General features: G+C 37.4%; 1 protein-coding gene and 1 pseudogene across 1 annotated transcript; both read left to right on the forward strand.

The window, feature by feature from the left end:
* The first annotated feature begins 4,680 nt into the window (after positions 1-4,680).
* LOC147479626 (norbelladine synthase pseudogene) lies at positions 4,681-9,881 on the forward strand (annotated as a pseudogene).
* A 140-nt stretch (positions 9,882-10,021) lies between these two features.
* LOC147479627 (receptor-like protein CLAVATA2) lies at positions 10,022-12,715 on the forward strand. The gene is given in 2 exon segments (XM_086581007.1): positions 10,022-12,264; positions 12,464-12,715. Coding segments are annotated over 2 exon segments (2,196 nt in total). The 5' UTR covers positions 10,022-10,194; the 3' UTR covers positions 12,590-12,715.
* The last annotated feature ends 454 nt before the right edge of the window (positions 12,716-13,169 follow it).

The raw sequence follows: 13,169 nt of genomic DNA on the forward strand, positions 1-13,169 counted from the left end.
TTTACATCTAGAGCAGTTAGATGTTAAGACCACATTTCTTCATGGTGACCTAGATGAAGAAATTTATATGTACCAACCGTAGGGTTTCATCATGAATGGCAAGGAGGAAATAGTGTGTAAGCTGAAAAAGAGCTTATATGATTTGAAACAGGCACCAAGATAGTCGTACAATAAGTTTGATGGTTTCATACAAAAAAACGGTTTCTTCAAGTGCAATGTTGATCATTGTTGTTACTACAAGAGGTTTGATTCTAGTTATCTTATTTTGTTGCTATATGTTGATGATATGTTGATAAATTTGGGTCGATATGAATGAGATTAAAAATCTGAAAAAGCTTTGGCAAGTGAATTTGTTATGAAGGATCTCGGTGCAGCTAAGCAGATTCTTGGGATGAGAATCAGTAGAGATAAGGAGAAGGGAACTTTGACATTGTCTTAGGTTGATTATGTTGAACGTGTCATTCGAAAGTTCAATATAAGCGATAATAAACCTGTTAGCACACCCTTGGGTAGTCACTTTCGATTATCTAAGGAACAATCTCCCAAGACCCAGAAAGACATAGATTTCATGGCTAAGATACCATATGCCTTAGCCATTGGAAGTCTAATGTATGCAATAGTTTGCACAAGACCAGACATTGCCTAAGCAGTAGGAGTTGTGAGCATATTTCTTAGTGATCCTGGAAAGCAACACTAGGAGGCAATTAAGTGGATACTGCGCTACTTGAAAGACACTACTAATGTCTGTTTGTGTTATCACAAAGGTAATATAAGACTGCAAGATTATCTTGATGCAGACTTTGTAGGAGATATTGATCACAGGATGAGCACCACTGGTTATGTGTTTACTATGGGTGCAACAGTCGTAAGTTAGGTTTCACAATTACAGAAGATAGTTGCTTTGTCTACTATAGAAACAAAATATGTTGCAGTCACTGAGGTTAGCAAAGGGATGATATGGCTCTAAGGCTTGCTGGAAGAGTTAGGTTTAATACAAGAAGAAATGTGTTACATTGTGATAGTCAAAGTGCAATACATCTAGTGAAGAATTTAGCATTCCATTTGAGGACTAAACATATTGATATACACTACTATTTTATCAGGTCGCTTCTGGAAGATGAAGCTCTGTTCAACAACAATCCTCAAGCTTCTGGAAGATAAAGAACTAGTACTTGAGAAGATTCAAGGAAGTTGGAACCCAGCTAATATGTTAACTAAGCCAGTGACTATTGAGAAACTGAAGCTCTATTCAACTTCGGTTGGTCTTCTAACTTAAGGATTGTTGTTGAAGCGCACCATGATGAACTAGTTATACAAGGAGTACAGTTACTTTGTTCTATCAGTCTCCAAGTGGGAGATTGTTATGTTATTAGAGTCTGATTGCAACCACCAACACATAAAGCCTTATCCAAATCGGTTTTGGTTTTGATAACTATTAGTTTATGGAGTTGGTTATGTACTAGGACTCTATAAGTGGAGTTAGTTATCATAACCAACTACTACACATGATCTTTATCTCAATCAGTTTTAGTTTCCCTTTTGCTTTAAGACTTGTATTCGATGGGAGTCTATAAATAGAACCCCATCCTTAGAGTTTTAAGAACACATATTAGAGAGAAACTTGAGAGGATAGATTACAAATTAGGTGAGCTATTTTGTGAGTGCTTTGTGTGAGATTAATCGAGAGAGAGATATTAGTGTTTGTAACTACTTCTTGATAATAGTTAATTGTGGTGTGCTTGTGGATTAAGGCAATTGCCTAACCACGTATATTTGTGTGTTCCTCTTTTTTGTTTCTTTATTATGAGTTTTCTAGATTCTAAATTCATCGTATTGGTTGGAATAGATCCCTAACAAGGGGATCATATCATATAACTTTTTGTTCGGTTAACCCTTTTTTTTAATGGTTTATAAAACAAGAGATTGCTATTTGTGTTGAAGTATGTAAAGTATCCCACATTTCTATAAGTGTGGATACGTATTTAGGAGTATCTGTTTTGAGTAGTTTGACACCCAAGTAACTCAAGTATAAATAGATGAAACTATGGGTAGAGTATTAACAACTCTCTAACCCTATTATTCTCTCAGCCTCCATTCTTCTCCTTTTTGGTTCCCCCATTCCAATCATGTTTAAACTCTCCTAGCATCATCACTAACATGGTATCGGAGCATCAGGTTCAAATCTAAGTTTAGCGGTATGCTAGGAGAGGTAACCCCCAAAATAAGTATACAAAAAAAAAATCAATTCTTTTTCAGTTTTCAGTATAATATTCAATTCAAGTTTTAATCTTTCTCACAAGAAGTTTTTGCTGTTGTTTAAAGTTTGTTTGAAGAATACTAGGAGAGGGATCCGAAGTTTCTCAGTATTGGTTTCTTAGTATTTTTTCGCTTCCGCAGTCTCCTTCTTCCGCAATCTCTGTCTTAGTATTGATAAGAGGGGCACAACCTTTCTGTATCTCACAGTCTCTGAAGTTAGTATTATACGAGGCATGCACGCGCTCAATTTAGCCTTCTGCCAGGCGCGTACGCGCTCTGGGCTCTGTATCTCGCAGTTTCTAGTGGAAGGCGCCAAGACACGCCGCTTAGCCTTATACGCTGGCTACACGCCGCAGCGCTTCTGGGTTTCATCTCAGATCTTGCAGTTTCTAGTTTCATATTGTTTCAGAAGTTCTCCACCTTGGTATCTTGATTGGAGACTTCTGTTTCATCTTGGTTTTCTCGACAACTTGCACGTTTCAGACACTTTATTGCAATCGTTGGGTTTCTTGATTGAAAGTATTGGTTTGCAATATCGATTTTGACAGCAAGGAGATTGCCATCACGTCCTTGTAAGTTCCACATCTTTAAAGAAATTGTTAGTTGTTGTTATGTGTTTGAAATCATTAGTTGGATTGTTTGATGAGAAGTTCGAAAAGATTCTCTGTTTTGTTTTTATTGGATTTCTCTGGAGCCGTATGGGCATCATGTAAGGGGCGTCCGCCTTCTTGCAGTGCTTCTGTGAGGGGCGCCTGCCCTCCTTCCTCAAGCGCTCAAATTTTTTTTTGTCTCCTAGCATGATTGGAGGGGTGTTATTGTTTGTATGCCGTTATGGATGTTTGAGTTTCTAGCTTCCACAGTTGGTATTGATGAACATAGTATTCGTCATATGTTTCAAGTTGGGTATTGGTTGGTTGTATAACTTTGGGGATGATTAGTTTATTTATTTGGTTAGTATTTGGTTTTCTCTGTTTCAAGTTTAAGTCAGAATAGACAAGTCTTTGTATGTTCCAACTCAGACTTATATATTCCAACTTGAGGGGGGGGGAATAGGGAGATATGAAGACATTCAGTAGTATATGAGGCAAAGAGAATATAGAGACGTATTAGGAAGAGTACTCATGTCTCCATATTCCATCATGCCTTGGTGAACTCACTTCAGGGGCATAAGCCCTCATCTGTGAGGGCATATCTAAGGGCTTGCACCCCCTTTGCATCTCAATAATATGACATCCCCACTATTCAGTCTTCAGTATCCATGTAGCAGTCATGCCTAAATTATAGTCATCAGTATTCAGGTAGCAGTTAAGCCTAAACTGCAAATATGTTTCAAGTAGCAGTCAAGCCTAAACTGCACGTATGTTTCAGGTGGCAGTCAAGCCTAAACTACACTCATTAGTATTCAGTAGCGATCCGCCCTAAACTGCCGCATTATGTTTTTAGCAGTCAAGCCTAAACTGCATTATGTTTCGTAGCGATCCACGCCTAAACTGCATGTATGTTCCAGGTAGTAGTCAAGCCTAAACTGCACGTATGTTTCAAGTAGCAGTCATGCCTAAACTGCAGTCTTCAGTATGTTTCAGGTAGCAGTCAAGCCTAAACTGTATGTATGTTTCAGGTAGCAATCAAGCCTAAACTACACTCGTGATTTTTAGTATTTAGGAGTACCCAGAACAGTATTTTGTTGACTTCAACAATGATATTGATAGTAGCGAATGGAGTGAGCAACAGCCAAATATCATGCCATCAAACCGATGTTATGGTTTCAGTTTGTGATTGTGGTACACCTTCAGTACTCAGGTTAGGTCATTGCCTACACTGACAGTTTCACTTTCTAGAACATCTCAACAGTTGTTCGAGTTCTTCAACTAAAGATAGTTCTATGCGAAAGGAGGAGCAGTATTCTTATAGTATTCTTATCGTTTATTTTTGCAATCTAATCTATAATTTGCATAGTTTGCGTAGTTACAGCTTGAGAGAGAGTGTTGAAGTATGTAAAATATCCCACATTTCTATAAGTGTGGATACGTATTTAGGAGTTTCTATTTTGAGTAATTTGACACCCAAGTAATTAAGTCAAGTATAAATAGATGAAACTATGGGTAGAGTATTAACAACTCTCTAACCCTATTATTCTCTCAGCCTCCATTCTTCTCTTTCTTGGCTCCTCCATTACAATTATGTTTAAACTCTCCTAGCATCACCACTAACAATTTGTATTCTTATGATAGAGGAATCTTTATGTAGAAGACATTATAAAATGCCCTTGTAGAAGACATTATAAAATGCCCTTGTGTCCATTAATTTCTGAAAACTATTTCCTAAACATGAATGCTTCATTAACATAAGTTAGAGCTTATAGCAACTTTCAAGTAATCCCTTATCCGAAGAGTAGTTTTCGGAAATTTTTAGGAGGAAAAAAGGATGGAGGGACATCTTGTGCATGAGTTGAAAGTGAATGTGCCTGCTTCTGATGTTTGGGAAATTTATGGAAGCCTGAAACTTGGTAAGCTTGTCCCTGAATTGCTTCCTCATCTCTTAGAAAAGATTGTGTTAAAGATGTAGAGTCTCACACATTTTATAAATATGATACCGTATCTTATTTAGTAGTTTCTATTTCGGTGAAACTTATCACCCAGTATAAATATATGAATTGTAGGTTAGAGTAAATATACTCTAAACCTAACCTTCTTCTTGTGCCTCCATCCTTTCTTCTTCATCTCCACTCCATCTCTTTAACCTAACTAGCTAACCCCTATATGTATCTCCTAGCATAATTTAACATGGTGTCAGGAGCCGACTCTGTTTAGAGAATGCTAGGAGAGAGATCCGCAGTTTCAAGGTTCCAGTTTTAGTTTTAGTTGATGTCTTAGTATTGTTTCGCTTTCGCAATCTCTCGGTATTGATAAAGAGGAGTACGTCAGGTTTTCAAAGGGGGAAGGCGTGGTATCGTTATCTCGCTGTATCTCTCAATTTCTACATGCAGTGCTGCGCTTAGTTTAAGAAGTCTTGAAAGCGAGGCATCGAAATCTTGTATCTCGAAGTTTCTTGTGTTAGGCGCGCACGCGCTTGGAGTCCTGTATCTCGCAATTTCTTCCTTTCCATCTGATAAGAGCCCAAAACTGTAGTTTTAACCCCTTAACAATCATACTTTTAGACCAATTATGTGAATAATAAGTAAGAGTTAATACTGATTACGTGTTTTTATGCATTTTAGGCTTCAAAGTCCATTATGTGTAGAAATGTGCCACTTTAGTGAGATAAAGGAGAAAAGGTCGGTTGCTAAGGAGTTCTGTGATTAAAGGCCAATTTTCAAGAAAACAAAGCCTCTGTAAAGCCCGGTCAAAAGATGAAAAGTCAAAGTCCACGCGGTAAACAAAGGCACAAAGTCGTGAGAACTTCCGAAGACCATATCTTTGGACTCAGACCTCAGAATTGGGCCTACCTTATGTCAAAACGACCGACTCGGAAAGAGCTTTTCAATGGTCCAAGCCTTGACCCAATAAGAGGAGCAGAAGTGGATGAAACGTTTGTCAAAGCCAATTACAGCTGAAGAGCCCATTTTGGACTAAAGAAATTGGGTTTTGGGCCCGATTTTCCGGCCCAAAACATGGCTCCAAGCCCATGCACGATTTTTGGATCTGAAAGTATAAAAACAAAATCTTGACTCTTTGTTAATGGTAGATAGTTAGGTTAGAAAATAAATTAGGTTAGGATAAGAAAAGTAGCCATTAAACCTTAGTTCTAGATCTAGTTTTAGATTAATTAATTAGTTTTATTCTTGCCTTAAATTCAATTATTAAATTATTGTTATTGCTATTCATTAGATAAATAAAGTTAATTAGTTCTCCATAATCTAGTTTCATTTTCATTTATTTATTAGCTTAAATCCTTAGATTTACTTATTTGTCATTATTAGTTTAATTCAATTATTGCATGAATAGTTTCGAATTGAGTTTAAACAAGTAAAGTTCAAATTTTTATATTATGTCTTGTTTAGATTCCATGAGAAATGATAGTTTAATGACTCTAGGCTAACCCTCCATTAGAGGGGTTGAGGAAGCCTTGATGAAAACTTGATTTTGTTAGCTTAGAATTTGTCCTGATAATCTATTCAATTCTAGAAGTAATTAGTTCACCATGAGAATGGGTTTAATGCTTCACATGCTAGTTATTACTTGGTAGAGATTGCCATGAATAGTTAGAGATTAGATTTACCAATTGTTATGCGATAGCATTTCAATTTGGAGTGCGACAGTTCTTTGTTAGTAGATTAAGTATAGTTAAGGTGGAATCAATCCCCCTAATTCCTTATCATAGAGTCTAGTTAGTATTTCTGTAGTTGAATTATCGTATCTTGTTAGTATAAATTGAATCCGTAGTATAATCGTAAAATAGAAATTTCACATAACACATTACTCTCACCATTGTTCTTTGTGTTTGTTCAATTGAATTTGTTTAAGTCTTGAGAGTTAAGAGTGGAACGATTCCGTACTCTATATATTGCATGAATATACATGTGAGAGTAGGAAATAAATTATTGATACCGTAAGAATAAGGTTAGAGTAATCTAATTGAGTTTTTACGGGTTATCACCATCCGATTAAGTAGAGTTAAGGTGGAATCAATCCCCCTAATTCCTTATCATAGAGTCCAGTTAGTATTTCTGTAGTTGAATTATCGTATCTTGTTAGTATAAATTGAATCCGTAGTATAATCGTAAAATAGAAATTTCACATAACACATTACTCTCACCATTGTTCTTTGTGTTTGTTCAATTGAATTTGTTTAAGTCTTGAGAGTTAAGAGTGGAACGATTCCGTACTCTATATATTGCATGAATATACATGTGAGAGTAGGAAATAAATTATTGATACCGTAAGAATAAGGTTAGAGTAATCTAATTGAGTTTTTACGGGTTATCACCATCAAGTGAGTTTTTTCTTCTCTTTACAATGACTGATGTTGTTCCAAAATCCGATGAATTCGGTAATACGTCTATTTTCTCTATTGGTATGACCGTTGTCAAATTGGAGGGTGTAGCCAATTACCTTAAATGGGCAGAAGCAGTTACTGTTTATCTTACTGGAAAAGGTAAGGAAAGTCATTTGACAGATCCCCCAGATGATAAAAGAAAGACAACATGGACGAAAGATGAAGCCTTGGTTATGGAGAAGGATGTTTGTAATACTGTGCAGTTTTTCAAAACCTCTAAGGAGATTTGGGAGTATCTTCAAGAATCATACTCTCAATCTCAGAATATTTCTTGTATCTTTCAGTTGTTTGAGAACATCTTTGATCTCACTCAAGGCGATATGTCTATCTCTGAGTATTATAATTCTCTTCGTAGCAAGTGGGAAGAACTGAATATTTATCACCCACTTACTACAGACATAAATCAGTTGAAGAAACAAAGAGAGGAATTTCGAGTCTCAAAATTCCTATCTGGGCTACGTCCCGAGTTTGCTAATATGAAAGCTCAAGTTCAAGCTGAATCTAAGCTTCCTACTCTGTCTGAGCCTATTCTCGTCTTTCTCGTATTACTGCACCTCCTCCAAGGCACAGTGACAGTGCGGCTTTATTGATCCCTCCAAGCAGCAATAACAACCCCTCCTCTGGTCATGGCAATGGAGGTAGAGGGGGTAGAGCCGGTTGTGGACGTGGACGTAGTCATAACCAAGGGAGTGGTCGTGGTCGTGGTATTGGCAGTTTTGATCCTTGTGAGCATTGTGGGTGCACAAATTATAGTTCTGATTTTTGTTGGGATATAACAGGACGCCCACCTTTGCACAAAGCCAACAATGCCACAGTAGTTGATCAGAAAGTGATCGATTTTCAACAAGTTCAAGAAGACCTTGCAGCCCTGATGAAGCGAATACAAGCTATTCCAGTCAGTTCATCGAGTTCATCCAACCAACCCACTACAATCCTAGCCGATTTAGGTAAAACATGTCTTCATACAAGTGGTAACAACTCTTGGGTCAATTGACTTCGGGGAACTTGATCATATGACGAGGTAATCCCGGTTGTTTTCTAATCTTGAGTATACTCACACACCATCATATGTCACATTAGCAAATGGGGCTAAGGCTAGTATTCTTGGTCGGGGTACTATTCAGTTAACTCGTAATATATCACTTGTCTCTATCTTACTTATTCAAAAACTTTCCTTTAATCTATTGTCTGTTCATCGTCTCATCCAATCTCTTCACTGTAATGTCATGTTTTCTTCCACTCATGTTGTGTTTCAGGATCTACAAACAAAGACACTAGTTGGTGGGGGGTATCTATTACTTTCAAGATGGTTATGGGCACTCTCACTAGAAGTAGGCTTTCCGCGACCTCAATCTCTCTGTTCGATGGGCATAAACATCTTGGTCATCTTCCTCCTCGGCTAGTTTTAAGTTTAGTTCCCAGTATTTCTTCTAGTATTTAGTCTTTAAGTTGTGAGGTTTGTGAGTTAGCTAAACATCGTCGTGCTACTTACAAAAATAGGTTAAATAAGTGTTCTAGTGCTCCTTTTCAGTTAGTTCATTCAGATGTCTGGGGTCCTTGTAGAACCACTGGCCTTTTTGGAGTCAAGTACTTTATTACATTTATAGATGATTTCTCTCATGTTTGTTGGGAATATATTATAGAAAATCGTTATCAAGTATTCTCTGTATTTCAAAAATTCTATACTGAGACTACTAATCGGTATTCTACACACATGTATATTTTTCAAACTAATAATGCCAAAGACCATACCTCTGCAATATTCAAGTGTTTTTTAGATGACCATGGCATTACACATCAAACCTCCTGTGTTGATACACCTCAACAAAATGGGGTTGCTGAGAGAAAGAATAGACCCATTCTTGAAGTCGCCCGATGCTTAATGTTTCAAACAAATCTCTCAAAGTTTTATTGGGCAGAGACAGTCCTTACTGCCACATACTTGATTAATCGTATGCCCTCTTCAGTGTTAGGCGGAAAAACATCACCTCTGTTCTTTTTCCTGGTCAACCTTCTTTCCATCTTCCATCATTTCTTCTTCTTCTCCACTCCATCTCTTTAACCTAACTAGCTAACCCCTATATGTATCTCCTAGCATAGTTTAACAGGTTGAAATTGTTGAAGGTGATGGAGGGGTTGGACCAATTCTAAAGGTCGTATTTGCAGCAGGTGTGCAGATGTGGTTTAGCTAGAATATATATGATGCTCCACTATGCCAATCCACATGACACATTGATTTATGTAACGACCTTATTATTCTCCAACTATAAGATGTTTGCTATCTCTATTTTGTTAATAGGATCACCAATTGCTTATCACAAAGAGAAGTTTACAACCATTGATAATGAGAAGCGATCGCAACTTAAAATTGCCGAGGTGGTAGAAGCAGGAGTTTTGGAGATCATATGCACTTGGAGATCATTGATAATGAGAAGCAACCTTGGGTTTAGCTTGTATCAAATGCACTTGGAGATCATAGAAAAAGACGCAAAATCATCAATTATCAAATCAATCATATACTATGCAGACATGCAGTTGATACTGCAGACAAAGCTTCACTTGTTTCTACCAAACCTACGGAGTTAGTTGCTGAAGCCATTACCAAGTATATCACTGAAAAGAAAAATTAATACAGAGTACTGTCCCTTCTCGTCTTTTGATTACTTATTTATGTGTCACTTATGTACTAGGAATATGATATATCGTATATATTCGGCGAAAATTAAATAAATAAATTGTTTTTTTATTCCCTCCAACAAAGCATAAAAAAGCAAAAGCTCACAAACAACCAAAAGAAGGGAAAATGTGGTCTGAATTAGTGTCAGATAGAAAGAAAAAGGACAAAGCTAGAAACTTTGATCATATCTAAGCTGAAAAAACTTCCAAACACCTTCACTAAACACTAACACTTCATCTTACCATTACTTTAAAAATCTAAAACCCATGGCTAAAACCCATTTCTCTCACTTCACCACCTTCCATTTTCCACTATTACTACTTACACTATGTACCTTTCCTCTTTCTTCAACCCAACAAAACACCCCAAGCCTTGATTTTCTTATGGAAGATGGAAACTCACTTCTAAAGTTTCAGTCTTTGTTAACTGACCCAAAACAAAGCTTATCAAGTTGGAAGTCTGAGCTGAAATGCAGTAACTGGACTGGAATCACTTGTGAGAATATAACAAATCGTGTTGTTTCAGTTAATCTGAGTGGTTTGAATTTATCTGGACTTGTTCACCCAAGTTTATGTAAACTTACTTTTCTCCAAACTTTAGTACTTGGCCAGAATAATTTTTCTGGTTTGATTCCTTCATGTTTAGGTAATCTTAAGTTTCTTGAAGTTTTAGATGTTGGGTGTAATATGTTTCATGGGGTTGTGCCAGATCAGTTAATGAGTGTTAATGGTTTAAGAGAATTAGTACTTAAAAAGAATGAGGGGCTAGGTGGTTTTGTTCCTAAATTGATAGGGAATTTTTCGGATAAACTCGAAAAAATTGATATTTCATTTTGTTCATTTCAAGGGGATGTTCCTGATAGTTTGTTTTACTTGAAATCATTGAAGTACATTGATTTATCTAACAATTTGTTATCTGGTACTCTTCGCGATTTTGAACAACCAATCGAGTATTTAAATCTTGCGTCGAACGGGTTTCCTGGAACCCTTCCTTGTTTTTCTGTTGAATCTTGAACAGTGATCAACCTTGCTAATAATTCTATTATTGGAGGAATACCCACTTGCATTGCTTCACTCCATGGTTTAAGAGAGTTGAATGTTTCCTATAATGAGTTGGAATATCAAGTTCCTCCCAGGTTGATTTTTTCAGAAAAGCTTCTTGTTCTAGATTTGAGTCACAACGATTTTTCGGGTGTTCTTCCTAGTATAATTGCAGAAACAAGTGAGAAATCTGGGCTTGTTCTTCTTGATTTGTCTCATAATAGATTCTCTGGTGAAATCCCAATTGGTATAACTGAGCTAAAGAGTTTACAAGGCTTCTTACTTTCGAATAATCTTCTTAGTGGAGAAATCCCTGCGAGAATCGGTAACTTGACCTATCTTCAAGCTATTGATCTTTCTTACAACTTGTTATCTGGTCCGATTCCACTCAACATTGTGGGGTGTTTTCAGTTACTTGAGTTGAAGCTAAGTAACAATAATCTGTCGGGTACTATTCAACCTGAGCTTGATGCATTGGATAGCTTGAAAATTTTGGATGTTAGCAATAACAAGCTCTCGGGCGAGATTCCACTCACTTTGGCTGGTTGTAGGTCACTTGAAGTTGTTGATCTCAGCTCTAACAATCTAGCAGGAGAGTTAAATGAGGCCATCCTGAAGTGGACTAACCTCAGGTTCCTATCCCTTGCACATAACAACTTCAATGGAGCTTTGCCTAACTGGTTGTTCTCATTTGAGGGAATTCAGTTTATTGATCTTTCTTGCAACAACTTCTCTGGATTCATCCCAGAGGGCAACTTCAACATCAGTTCAAGTTTCAATAATCGCAAAAGAACAACTTACACTGACACAGATTCCCCTCTACATATTAGAGCTGTTGCAAATGTTGAGAATCGTGAATTGAGGTTTGAGTATTATATCTTATCTTCAGTTGGAATTGATTTATCTGGTAATTTCCTCTCTGGTGAGATACCAGAGGGCCTCTTCGGGTTGCAAGGCATGGAGTACTTAAACTTGTCCTACAACTCCCTTGTTGGTCAGATTTCAACAAAGTTAGAAAAGATGCGGAGTCTGAAGACTCTGGATCTATCTCATAATTCATTAACGGGTCAGATTCCAGCAAACATATCCGGCCTTCAAGAGTTGTTGTTTCTGAATCTTTCTTATAACTGTTTGTCTGGCTTCGTGCCAAAAAACCAGAGGTTTTGGAGGTTTCCAGGAGCATTTGCTGGGAATCCGAACTTGTGTGTGGCGTTTCTGGGTGAAGGATGTCAGACTGCGAAGTATCCAGTGGGGACAGGAGATATGTTTGAAGAAAGAAAAGGAGGATTAATTTCTGTCTGGAGTCCGGCTACACAGTAACCGGTTACTGGGATCAAATCCCAGCAACCATTACAAGTTGCCGTTGGATTGTCTCGGTTACGGATCTCGGCACACCCACACAGATCTCGATGCACACACACGGATCTCGGATCTAAATTAACGGTGACTTGTAACGGTTGCTGGGATTTGATCCCAGTAACCGGTTACTGGAAAGTCGAATCCTTCTGTATGGGCGTTTGGAATCAGCTCTTTTGTCAGTTTTTATGTTAGCGTTGTTGTAATATTTTGCTCTGCTCCCATGAGGAGTTATATTTTTCAGCCTCTCAAGTCGGAATTCTGATCACAGCACTCCCTATGTGCTGTGGGATTTCCCATGAAAGTATTCTGTTACAGATCTTTTGACGTGAAGTGCTCTGTTATGGACCATCTTTCTTGCATTATGATCCATCATCAATCAGATTTAATTTTCTCTAATATATAAGATATTTGCACAATGCTATAATCTGTTTGTGAAGAACAATAGGTGAAGAAACAAATGATTCTTATTTAACAAAAACAAGAAGTTATATACGTCCACTCATGTTAAATGAGAGAAATTAAAAGTGATAAAATGATTCAACCTACTGCCTACTCCAAACTGAGCCGGGGCAGGCAAACTCACAAATATGACAAATACTCCAAGCTTACAGTGGATGAATGTTTTGTACGAAGTTTCATTTATCCTTTTCAGTCACAGAGGAACACGCTATACGCAAAATCACAAATAGACAAAAGCAAGAAACTGAAAAGAAAACCTCATAGTTGAGAATATTGTTTGACTCCATCAAGACTAGGGCTTTAACATCAAAATGATGAGTTCTTACAGAAGACCAAAGCTTTCAATGAGCTCATTTCGGCATCTCATATCAACCAAGATCACT

This window comes from Coptis chinensis, chromosome 8, assembly GCF_015680905.1.
Source record: "Coptis chinensis isolate HL-2020 chromosome 8, ASM1568090v1, whole genome shotgun sequence".
Lineage (NCBI taxonomy): Eukaryota > Viridiplantae > Streptophyta > Magnoliopsida > Ranunculales > Ranunculaceae > Coptis > Coptis chinensis.